The 13,343-nt window shown below is 37.2% G+C and overlaps 2 protein-coding genes across 2 annotated transcripts in view; one reads left to right on the top strand and one right to left on the bottom strand.

Annotated features, from left to right (window-relative positions):
* Positions 1-10,470, top strand: part of LOC141445097 (glycoprotein 3-alpha-L-fucosyltransferase A-like) — a 29,250-nt gene extending 18,780 nt beyond the window's left edge. Inside the window, exons 5-9 of the mRNA XM_074110877.1 lie at positions 514-754; positions 3,260-3,457; positions 3,945-4,177; positions 5,129-5,300; positions 5,624-10,470. Of these exons, the coding sequence (XP_073966978.1) occupies positions 514-754; positions 3,260-3,457; positions 3,945-4,177; positions 5,129-5,300; positions 5,624-5,812 (1,033 nt within the window). The 3' untranslated portion in view covers positions 5,813-10,470. The remainder of the gene's footprint in view (positions 1-513; positions 755-3,259; positions 3,458-3,944; positions 4,178-5,128; positions 5,301-5,623) is intronic.
* Positions 8,007-12,937, bottom strand: LOC141445098 (coiled-coil domain-containing protein 115-like). The gene is made up of 3 exons (XM_074110879.1): positions 12,745-12,937; positions 11,487-11,637; positions 8,007-10,837 (listed from the first exon to the last, which is right to left on the bottom strand). Exons 1-3 carry the CDS (start codon positions 12,755-12,757, stop codon positions 10,522-10,524), a joined length of 480 nt encoding a protein of 159 aa, XP_073966980.1. The 5' UTR covers positions 12,758-12,937; the 3' UTR covers positions 8,007-10,521.
* Between the last annotated feature and the right edge of the window lie 406 nt (positions 12,938-13,343).

The following is a 13,343-nucleotide window of genomic DNA, read 5'->3' on the forward strand; positions in this document are numbered from 1 at the left end:
AAAAGCCAAAGAATCACGATAGATTCCGAGTTATTTAGCCTACATCAGATAACTAAATAAGTATACGTTATAAATATACGTTAAAAACATTACAATTAATTAAAAATATGAAATGTTTTCCATTCCTAGGATAAATTACAACTTTACTTTATTATCTTGTTCCTCTACTTCCACGCGCGTGCGACAGCTATATATGTTCACAGTATGTAGTGCGATGACATATGTGTCGCACAGACGTACTTAGTTGTCGTGGACAAGTGTAAGTAGGTACTTAGGTAAGGCGTGCACGACTGACCCATGGGTAGAAAATTAACGGTTGCTGTCAGTGGCGGACTAACAGTCCTAGGAAGCCTCCAAATGACCATAAGATCTCTTGATCAAGTCCTGGCTAAAATATGATTAACACTTACATCGACTTTTAAGATTAGGGTTCCCCATACAACTTTGTCGTCCCGGGCCCCGAACGACCTCAGTCCACCACTGGAAAGTAACGCTGAATCAATAATTTTCTAGAATGGTCAATCAACTGATGTACAAGTTGCCTGACGACGAGGAAGTGCCGGTAAAGAAGATTCTGCTAGCCAACGGGCTGGGCGCGTGGGGCGTGCCGAGCGGCCGCACGGAGTTCATCCGCAACAAGTGCCCGGTGGACCGCTGCTCGCTCACGGCGGACGCGAGGGACGCGGCCACGGCCGACGCCATCTTGTACAAGGATCACCACACGCCGTTCAATGTCAGACGACCTCCTAAACAGGTAACCATTCCTTTCAATTCCAGAATAAGTACTTCAGCTTGGGCAAGTCTGACTGAACATACCTACTCATACCTGTAAGAGTTTTCCAGGTCTTTTATTGAAGTCGACGCAGTTGTCCATGCATTGGTCGATCCAATGAATCAATCGATGGTGTTTTTGTTTTGTCAACCCATCAACTGAAATATTGCGGAGTAATTTTATGATACAGATCTATACATGTAGGTACTTACATATAACGAATTATAGTAGACTAGCCTGTTACCCGCGACTTCGTCCGCGTAGAATTCGTTATTGCTATCCCGCGGGAACTATGTAATTTGACACCCCACACTTCAGTCTACTCGTGACCACGGCCACTGCAATGTTGCCGAAACGTCGAGGTAAATATTACCTACTCGTGTGTGTTAGCGTGATAAGTCCCGTTGGTGGTATTTTGACTATGAGTGAAAATCACGAAAGTTTAAAACAGGGGAAACTATCCAATGTCCTTCCCCGGGACTCAAACTATCTGTATACCGAACTTTATCTAAATCAGTTCAGCGGCAACAAACAAACAGATTTACAAACTTTCGCATTTATAATAATTAATGGGATAATTACCTATGTCGTGATGTGCTCTGTGAAATGTGTCTATGGTGGCAAACAGCAGATCTACAACGGTGCATCCTTCTTCTCTCAACAACAACATAGCTCTTAGAACTAGGACTCTATAATCCTTTAGTTTAACTGTTCCCTCTGAGTCAGAAATAGAAAAACCGATACAAAGTAGGTACGGTCTTTGACCCGGATTTTCCACCTTCATATAAATTAAACACCAACAGGTCAACAACTGCTCATTTTAATCGGTATTCAAGTATTTGCCTATCGTTATTTATTTTAGAAAGGTACTACCTAACTACTTAAATCAGTTCGGTTTTTACGGTCTTTTAGTTTGCCGTATGTATTGGGTCAAATCTTGCAAGTTACTTTTGATTCCACTTCTAGTGGTCGGATTGACGTGAATTTTAGCATTACTTACCTACCCATGTAAGTTCGGTGACAATACATTAATCTGGTAGTGAAATTCAGGTGGTCCGGCCAATTCGGCTCCGCAGGACGGATCTCCGTGACGGTTAATGGTGTATCAATTTAAAATTTGGTACGGAAAATTTTACCTACTTTGGATACCAATTGCAAGTATAGGTACCTTATAATTAACAAAAAGCACAGTCGGCAAAAAAGCTTGTAAAAAAAGTGTTTTTTTTTTAACAAAAACTTATTTTCATACGAAGTCCGATGACAAATGGCAATTTCTGAGTATAAGTCAGATAAGTGGATTAATATTTACGTACTTATAGTATACGCAATTAACATTAGATATTCCTTCCATTGTTTTAAAACACCCTTGTTTACATTGAAAATACAAACTGAAATATAGATGCACAGAAAAACCAGAAAAATAAGACCATCACTGGGAATGTGCTGGGAATCGAACCCAGGTCCTCGGTATTCCGTACCGCGTGCTATACCGCTACACCACTGATGGTCAACGGTACCGACACGAATTTCCCCTATGCACCTCATATCTCAGCTTGTTTGTTTCTTATTTAGCCACTTAAGCAGTGACGCTAGCGACATCTATGCCGTAGCCCTCATCGAGAAACTTTTTTCGGCACTCCATTGGAACTAACCGCTCACCCGGACAAGAGATATCGTTACTAAGCAATCAAATTAAGATATACCGCGGTATAGCACGCGGTACGGAATACCGAGGACCTGGGTTCGATTCCCAGTGATGGTCTTATTTTTCTGGTTTTTCTGTGCATCTATATTTCAGTTTGTATTTTCAATTTAGGTTTTACGGGATGACCGTAAAAGTAAAAATTTGGAATTGAAATAAAAAATACAAAAAGATTCCAAAAAACCAATCTTAACCCTTGTTTACCTTAAAATAAATCTCTCCAAGCTGATTGACATTATACTTCATTGTATCATGCATGATTCATGACTAAATAAATCATTCTTGGGTACGTCCAATCTTCATTAGACCTACTCGAGGCAAACATTACCTTAATTGGGTAATCTGGTATAATTTAGCACGGACGAAAAGTGACACCGAGCCCGTTGGGTCCTGGGGTTTACCAATTGTACCTATCGTATGATTCAGTATCAGTGTAGAGGGAAATAAACACAGGAAAATCACTTTAGGCTCACATAGATACTTACATACAGTCGTACATTAATGAGTGAGTAGACGAGTCAAGTCAAAAACAATATAAAGACCTCGAGGGTCATAAATATTTATATAGGTACTAAAAGTGTCAACAAAACTACGTAGATTTGGTAAAAGGTACTTAAATATGTTTCTTCAATATACATACATAATATAATATAATATGCGAAAGAAAACTGATACCTACTACCTACTGGAAAGAAAATAATGGTCAATACGGCCTTAGGTTAGTTTATTTTTTTAATTGTATATACCTACAAGTATCATTCTGATTGTTATACGTAAATTTACAGATATGGATTCTCTACTATCTAGAGTGCCCGTACCACACGGCATCCCTCCGTCCCACGTCGCTGGACGTGTTCAACTGGACGGCCACGTACCGCCGCGACTCCGACATCGTCACGCCGTACGAGCGGTGGACGTACCACGACCCTCTCATCACCGAGAACAAGCTAGATAGGAACTACGCTGCCAACAAAACTAAAAAGGTGATTTATAATATAAGTTTTAGAATTTCAATATGTAGCGAGTAATAAAAATTTGATAGTAAGTAAATAACTTCGAAAAACATTTAGGTACGGTTTTCTGCCTTTTCCAACTCACCTTTCCCAAATGTTTCATTTGCCACACTGTTTTATTTGCCAACTCATTTTGTCTGAAACAAATTTTTTTTCGAAACCAAACCTACCTACTGTGTTCTATAAAAGTATAAGAAATTACCTATACTGATAAAAAATTTGGTTTCGGAGAAAATTGAGCGTTGGGAAATGAAACAGTTGGCAAATCAAACATTTAGCAAACAATAATTTTTCGAAAAGGCAGAACCCGAAAAAAACCTACGTTTTAGCCTCTCCTTTGTTTCAAATAATATCAGTATCAATAACGCGGATTAAGATAAGAAAAATAGAAAAAGATAGCCTTAAATTTCGGACTAATCCGGACCTGATATTGAAAAATTAAAAAAAAAACCTGCAGGTCGCGTGGTTCGTCTCCAACTGCCACGCGCGCAACCGCCGGCTGCAGTACGCGCGGCAGCTGTCAAAGTTCATCTCCGTGGACATCTACGGCGCATGCGGCTCGCACCACTGCCCCCGCGCCGACCCCAACTGCTTGGAGATGCTGGACCGCGACTATAAATTCTACCTCGCCTTCGAAAACTCCAATTGCCGTGACTACATCACTGAAAAGTTCTTTGTCAACGGTTTGCAGTGAGTTGTTTGCTAAATTAGCTAATATAGTATAGGTAGCTAAACCTTGATATTTTGCCATTGCCTCAACGCTGACCGAGTCAATTACGATTTCTTCAATTAGGTAGGTACATGTATCAAACTCATCATCCCAGCCTATCCCTTTCGAACCCAGCTGATACAATTGTGCGGGTTAATTACATTTTGAATTTGAATTTGACATGGATTTTACATAAGGTCCGCTGTCATAACTCTTACATTTGAATTTTGAACTTGACATGAATTGTACATAAAGTCCATTTTCGTAACTCTTTTCATACTCAGCTGGGTTCGAAAGGGATAGATACGTCCCACTGCTGGGTACAGGCCATCCTCAATGAGGGCTATCGCGTATGAATTCGCCACTAGAGGCGCTAGTGTAGCGTGAGGTCTCCGAAATGTCAAATCTCATAGTTTTTGGGTGAGCTACGCGGGTTTATTTATAATTAGAATAATTTTGTGAATATTTTGCAATATCTGAAATTAATTATGGCAAATATGCGTTCCGGGGCAATGAATGTCTGTGTTTTGAGACAGTTTTGTCTTTCGGAAACCTTTGTCCTCCCTTTTTTTCGAACAAAACGGGGACTATGCAACACTGTGGCATGCTCCATATTTTTATGGTACGGTTTTAAGGTGTATTAAATATGATTTTAATCTAAACTTTGTTTTCACGCCCGTAATAACAGACTTTGAAAGCCATACTTAAAAACCTCACGCAACAGTGCGCCATCTAGTGAGACAAAAAACGATAGCCCTCATTACCTATGACTTTGTCAAACTCACAATGTGTTTAAACTCGCTATGGGCACCTGTTTAACTGCGGAATATGTCAATGAATTTAAAGAACTGTCTACTTTGATAGTTTAAAAATGGATACAATATAGTCCGTTCGATACTTCTAAGTTCCTAATTGCACTTTGATGCTTTCAGGCACGACGTGTTGCCGATAGTGATGGGTGCGCGCGCGTCGGAGTACGCGGCGACGGCGCCGCACAACTCGTACGTGCACGTGGAAGAGTTCACCTCCCCCGAAGACCTGGCCAGCTACTTGCAGCGGCTGGACGAAGATGATGCGCTCTACAACTCTTACTTCAAGTGGAAGGTTAGTTAATACTCCCTCGGACAACAGAGTATACCCATTACATCGCTTGACTCTAGTATTCCTAGAGCAAGGTTGGCCACTGGCCAAACCCAGGCGCGCGGGCCACTTTGGCCCGCCAAGGCATTTGTATTTGCCCGCCAACGCGTTGATGAACTAGAGATGTCTCTAATTTCAGACCAAATTATTTTCTAACCAATCACCTACAGCAGCATTATTATTAGATACACGTAATATTTACGCAAATAAACCCCTAATAGAACGATTTTTGCATAGTAACTAAATAAGTTTGTACTAGTAATGGTTTTCTGCTCTTATCTTTTCAGGGCACAGGTGAATTCATAAACACGTTTTTCTTCTGTCGAGTATGCGCTATGCTGCACGCCAGCGAGCGACGGCAACGACAAACACACTATGTGGACGTCCAAGCGTGGTGGCGCGAAAACACTTGCACGAGGAACATGTGGCGAGGCACCTCCACAGAGTACTCTCACGATTCCAGGGACAAGGGATAAATATTTGTTTCTGGAAAAAGGTTTTGCTTGACTTCGAAGTTTGTTTTCTACAAATGAGGAAGAAAACCATCAACATAGGCCTGACAGTCCACAGTCGCGAACGCACTCGCAAGCATTCAGTACAGGAAAGAAGGACATTGTGTGCAGTCAGTTAAAAAGTTGCTCAATAGAGTGAACTTGTTGCATAACCGGAAAAATTATACATGTTCAGGACTGTATACTTATAATGTGCTATAGTACAAAGTGTTAGTCAAACATCCAAAAGTTTTCTGTTACTATGACTAACACTATTGCCGTGCTAATTGTTTGGCAGCGTTTAATCATACATTATTTTATATTATCGTGGTTAAATGCACGGATGAAAAGTTAAAGTTTACAATATTCCTAACGAGTCAGAGGAATATCGGCGCAATGAAACTGTTGCATTTAATTAAATAAGTATGTAGGTACTTACGATAGTGGGTCAAACCGTGAAATACCTAATGTGGGTAATTTTATGGTTTCAGTGTTTAATGTTGGTTTGGCGTATAGGTTACGTATTAGGAATAAGAACTTTTCCTAACCTTCAAGGAGATAAATTCGCACTCAGTCGTCCGTTATTGGCAATATAATTAATAGTCAACAAATGAATATTTAAAACTAATTACTTAGACACTCGCGCCCACCGAGGGGCCATCGTGAAAGTTACCTGATTCCATAGACAATAACAGGTACTATTATTGTAGTAAACACTATATAAATCATTACACTAACTCAGTACACTAACTAATTTGCGAAGAATTTTTAATTTTGTATTATTTTTTACAAATTTGTTTTTCTTAGACCGATATATTTAAGTATTTGTTATAACTTGTCAAAGTATGTTAGTAAGTTTTAGTTATTCATTAATTTATATGTTATTGTTATGAGATATGTATGAATTCAAGTCGTGTCTAGTCATATACCTATGGCTACTTTAAACAAAGCACAAAACGCATTACAAGCTCAGCTCAACCTGCACAACGCGTCCTGTAATAATAGGTAATTAATTAATTATTTAATGATTATTTAACTTCATCATATGAAGTAAACTTTTCTTTAACTTCTCTAAGAAGTTGATATTTTTTGATATGTAAGCATTTATTGCTAGTAATTAAGCATGTTCACACAAATTGTACTTAACATAGGTAACTTATTGTTGTTTATTACATGAATCATAGTGTCACTAAGTTTTTAAAGTAGACTTTCTAACAGGTTTGATTTTCAGGAAAATGATCTCAAATTGTCGCTAAATAAAATCAATGGTTCTTTTCTCAAGAATACTTAGGTACTATAGAAAATCATCATACCTACTTAATATGAGTTTTAGTTTAAAAATTAAGGGCACAAATGCCGCTGGCGCACGAATTTCAAGGTGGTTTAAGTAGGTACTTATATTAATTTTTGCCGTTTGTAATAAATTTGAAAGGACTTGGTGACTTTAATTTAGTAATATAAAACTCTAAACGGGTCCGAACGTTACGTAATATAAGGAAAATGTCTTTCTTCATCAATTTGAATCGCCGTTAGTGTTATCTGACTCTAAGTTCGCAGATGTACCATATTAAAAATAATAACAAAATAATTAATAACAATAATAAAATTAAAAATTGACGACCGGATGGCCAAGTGGTTAGAGAACCTGACTACGAAGCTTGAGGTTCCGGGTTCGATTCCCGGCCGGGGCAGATATTTGTATGAATAATACGAATGTTTGTTCTCGGGTCTTGGATGTTCATTATGTATTTAAATATGTATTTATCTATATAAGTATGTTTATCCGTTGCCTAGTATCCATAGTACAAGCTTTGCTTAGTTTGGGACTAGGTCGATTGGTGTGAAGTGTCCCATGATATTTATTTATTTAAGTACTTCACTGAATGACTGGGCTTTTGGGAGATTTGCCATCTGCCCAAAAGGTTTCCTTAGAATGCTACCGTAGTTACGTTTAGGTAGATACATATTGATTATGGCGCAATACTATTTAAACGCAAACGTTATTTATTTATCAGGGTATTCATTTAACATTTATTAAAAACTAGGATTTAAGTGTAATAATGAACCGTTAAAGTTAATCAATGTTTTCAGTGAGAGTTGAAAAAAATGAGACTTATTTGTTTTTAACTGCGACATAACGAAGCAGGCAAGGTGCCGAAAAATATAATAAAAATAAAAATATTCACAAATTGTTACTTTAATTAAAATTTCAAAACATGCGTTTTTGCATCATATATTCTAGTAACGATATGATAGAATGGAATAGATGTGCCTGCCATTTTAAGTGCATAAGCCAAAGATATAATTATGAATGAAGATGACATTAGAAAATGAATGTTGGTTAGCTTAAGCAGCTAAGGTATGCATGTAGTTCATAAGTGCATTGATGTGCCTAGTATGTATTAGCAAAATAAATGCTCTGCATTTACTTACCAACTATTTGTCAAACTATTTAAATATTATTATGTACAGTGGTGTGTTCAAATGATCTGTACATAATCAAGTTTGTTAATGTTCAGCTAAAGCAGATCCATGAAATTGCATTACAATATGTGTATTCGGGTAATCGGGTCGTAAAAATGAGACTGAAAACTGAAACAATGTATTGTTGTTGTGATCAGTTCTTCAACTATGTACAGTGACTATACTAACAGTTTCTCAAATAAACAGCAACGACATTCATAACAAGGGTTTGGAGTTTTAGTGGCGCGATAAGATGAAAACGAATCATGGAGTCGACATTAACGTTAAAATTGTATTCTTGGTCATATTCATTTAGTGATTTAATCCCGAAAAGCTTTTATCCCCATCATAAATAAAGCTCCTTGGACTCAGGACCTAAGTAATAAAAGATTAAAATTATGAATAAAATAATAAGGGGCTGTTTCACCATCCATTGATTAGTGTTAAGTGACGGTTAAATGTGATGCCGTCTCTATTTGTTTTGTTCGAATAGACGGAGACGGCATCGCATTTAACCGTCACTTAACACTAATCAATGGATGGTGAAACAGCCCCTAAGTCTATTTATTTGGCATGTAACTAAATTTTGAAATTTAATGATAATGGTTCACTTTAATCTTACCATGCTTCGAAAACTGAGAATAGGGATGTTGACACCATTAAAAAATAATTCGAAGACACGACTCCAGTAAAAAAACGCTTTATTTTAGCCCTGAAAACCAGATTAATTTTCGATTAACTGCAAAATTAGAGTTTTTGTTGCTTTAAAACAGATAAATAGTTGTTCGAGTTGGCAAACAAGTGACGTCATAAGTTGCTATTTCCATTTAAACTCTATGGCACTGAGCAAGTAATCACTATACGTTTTTACTATATGGGAGTGTTGTGTTTTGACAGCTCATAAAAAGTACGTCAGTTGATTGGTGGAGTCAACATCCCTATTCTGCTGATAACATCTCAAAAAAAATACGTAGTTCTTATATGTTTGACCTTAAATGGTGTGTACTGATTTTTTGAATATGCTTTATGAGACGTCTTCTGTACATAATGTTGTAATTATACCCATATAAGTAGAAAAAATCTAGTTTTGTCAAAGTAAAACAAGCACCTGTAAGATAGCAAATTGAGATAATGCTTGGCAAATGATGTTTGTCTAAACATGTTCAGTTACCATACCAACAAATTTTATGATACTTATATATATTTAAAATTTAATATAAAATCACATTTCATAACTTAATCATTAACTAATTTTGACATCAAACAACAAAGTCATGCATTTGATTTTATTCATTGAAATAAAAAAGGACAATTTGAAATAAAATATAGGATGTCCCAAGACGATGGCACATTTATTTATTTATTTTATTTATTTCAAAGGCACACATGGATGGAAGGATGTGTTTATTTCACAAGTGGATCCTTAGGCGGGCCTCAAACAGCTGGCTGTTCCAGCTGTTTAAGGCCCTTATTAGTAACATGTACTTTAAAATTATGAAGCACAGAAAAGTCAAATTTTAAAGTACATGTTACTAATAAGGGCGTTAAACAGCTGGACTGGAACTGGAACAGATGTATTAATTTTCCTGAAATTGACATTGACAATGTAAAATTTCATGGTCTTCCTTTTATTTAATATGCTTTGTTACTTGGAAAAATAATTCTTCCAATTGAGCCTTTCGATTGGTGTCATAACATTACGGGTTTTTTTTACCATAATATTTGGCGGGTTCGATTCCCGGTTCAGACAGGCGATCATTCAAAAATCTTTGAATGCAGTTAAAATTGTTATTAAAAACAAAATGAAGTCTCCTTTCAGTAAAATCATCTCTATACAATATTTAAGATACATTCCCTCCATGTGGCATCATCTTGGGACATCCTATAGACAATTGTCGCAGCTTGCTAAGCCACAGTAGCTTAGACAAGCTATCACAGTAACTATTATGACTGTGTGTGTATGCCCGTTTTATTATTACTAAGCCTTCAAAATCAAAACCTTAACACCAACATGAAATATATTATTTACAAAATGTTACCTAGATAATTTAAGGATGCAAAGGGCAAGCCATTTAAGTGACTTTGATTAAAAAAAAAGGACTACTGAGTTAAATACTTTATACATTACCTTATATCTAGTGATCACCACATTCAAACAGAATAAATGGATTAAAATCGAATGGTTTTCTTTTTTTTACCAGTACTACCTACTCAAAAATTTGAATTAATACTTATGCCGACTTGTGATTTTTTTTGAACTTCTCCAATATATTCATATTCCTAATATTTTCAGATATCTGAAACTGAATGTTAGCACACTCCACCACTGATGTTATGGTGCTTTGAAATATTTCTTGAGCCTTGTGCATATTTCGAGGCACCAAAATCCCAAACCACCTCAGAGGATTAATAGTGTCTGCATCATTACTCTCTATAGCATTAAATTGTTTTTCTTCACTGGCTTTTGTGTGTACCGATGCTGAGAACTCTGGACTGCTTTCAGTCGGCAACCTCGCTGTGCTCACTGCAGTCTGGCCCATGATGTACCTGGAAATTGATATTAAAGTCTAAGTTTTATAATTCAATTATTTTAGCAGTACAATTAAAATACTTAGAAGTGTTAGTGTAATTGAACACTTAACTAATGTAGAATAATATTGACGACCGGATAGCCAAGTGGTTAGAGAACCTGACTAGGCAGCTTTCGGTCCCGGGTTCAATCCCCAGCCAGGGCAGATATTTGTATGAATAATACAAATGCTTGTTCTCGGGTCTTGGATGTTCAATATGTATTTTAGTTATGTGTTTATCTATATAAGTATTTCTATACATTGCCTAGTATCCATAGTATAGTCAGCATCAAAAGTAGCTATACACTTTCGTACTTTGTTGTTTTACATACTAAACACCATGAAAGATTTTCCATGTGTCAATGCAACAGAATAAAAAATTGATCCGTTACTTTTGATGCTGACTGTACAAGCTTTGCCTAGTTTGGGACTAGGTCAATTGGTGGCAATAATGTCCCATAATATATTTTTTTTATACCTATTATGTTTGATGCTGTAATAAATTAACATTCTCTATTATTCACAAAAAAACCAGCCTCTCTGTACATCAAAGCTGGCTTTGACCAATATTAGCATGGTACATCATACTCGGAGATCAGAACAAGTTTACAAATGTTTTTATTTACCTGGACTTGGCAAGGTGTATGCTTCCTTCGTGAATTTTAGACTCTATAATTATTTCATTGTTGATTTTCTCTTCCATCAGATGTAGCTGGATCAAAGCCACTTTGTCCAAAAGTTCAGATACCTCATCCAAACTAGGAGTGTTCTTGTCCTCTGAAATTAACAGAAACAGAAATACATATAGTGCTACTCAAATACTTAAGTTTTCCTTTGGTAGGCTGTAGGTATTCAAAAGAAAGTAGAAGAAAGTTGGATCAGTCAATGGGTTTCATGAGGGGGGGGGGGGCATGACGGATCCAAAGAAAATTGGATTCTAATTAGGAAATTCTTAGGTACACATTACATTGACCTAGTATGTGTAATACATTTTGAATGTGGTCACATTGCTTTCCTTATTTGTCTTATTTTGTGTGTTGGCACTACCGTATAGTGTAATGGCAATACAAATGAACAAACGAGGGAAAAAAACAGAGCTGGTGCCGGAGTATAAAGAGGTTAGTTCCTTCCTGAAACTCGGCTGATACCTCAGGTGAGTGTTTGCTATGTACTGTTAATTGCCATGATCATGGATTGTGTAAGGATGTCTGCAATTTAATGCAGGGTACATTCCGTACATGGGTCCAGTAAGCGCTAGAGTTCAATGTACACTTGATAATGTCATAGACAGCGGAGAGCAAAAACTAGACATGGAGCAAGTATCTCTTGCCCAGCATTAATGATCGTAAAGATGATGGAGCAACCAAGTCAGGACTATGGGGATGGTGGAGGTCAGGGGGCCAAACCCCCACGTCCAGCAGGTGCCAGGCCAAATCATGGGCAAACTAAAGATCACTGGTAGGCTATCTCTCTACCTAAGCATTGACGCACCCGGGCATAGCGCAGTGTCTAGACCAGAGTATTTTAAGTTGACCGTAAGCTAAGCATGCCACCTTAGGCCTAGTTTGTGCTAGTTAGGAATCACTGTTATCACATATCTTGTGAAGCCAAAATAAGAACTTGTCCTTACACACTTCAGCAATATTTGTGGCCTTATTATTGCTGTGTACCATTAGCACCCCAGGTATATATGTATGACATTTATGGAAGCATAGAAGGGCCACACACGGCAGACCAACGGTTAAGCTAAAATAATTAATTAACCAACACGACATCATCATGTTTATGTAGTGAAAAATCCATCAAAAAAAAATATTCACAACGTTACTATATGTAAACAGATCCACATAATTTTGATAATGATGGTTTATGGATTTTGCTTACCTATTGGTACCATGTTTACGCAAATAGAGAGTCAAGATACTTTTCAAGTACAAGTAAGACACCACTATATTTAGGCATACAATACTCTTTTAACAGGCAGATGAACTGCTGAAAGCTGAAACCACGAAACTGAAACGTAGTTATTAATTATTAGCGTAGCGTAACTTAGTTAATAACTAGCTACTATTCTTGTAATCTGAGTGACGAATACGAATGTCAAGTGAATTGACATTGACATAATTTCTTTTCACGAAAAGACAAAGGAGAAGAAATGGAAAAATAATCCTGTATGTAAAAAATCCTCGGACTTGAAACTATGAAAAATCAACCAACAAAAACATGTTGTAAGCAACGTGCAAAGTCTCGATACAATATTTCGTGGGATGGGAACCATTCGCTGTACTGAGGGCCTACTCCATAGTTCTAAAATCGATACAGTTCATATCGTACCGTCCCTCTCGCTCTCGTATTAAGTAGTATAAGTGTCAGAGGGACCGAACGACACGAACTTCAAGCTTCGAACTTCGTAGTAGCCTTGCTGCTGTATCGTACCGACTGACAACACATGAAATTTGGTATGGAAGTCGTTTGAGACGTTT

Source organism: Choristoneura fumiferana, unplaced genomic scaffold, assembly GCF_025370935.1.
Source record: "Choristoneura fumiferana unplaced genomic scaffold, NRCan_CFum_1 Sck3bRy_348;HRSCAF=598_pilon, whole genome shotgun sequence".
Classification (NCBI taxonomy): Eukaryota; Metazoa; Arthropoda; class Insecta; order Lepidoptera; family Tortricidae; genus Choristoneura; species Choristoneura fumiferana.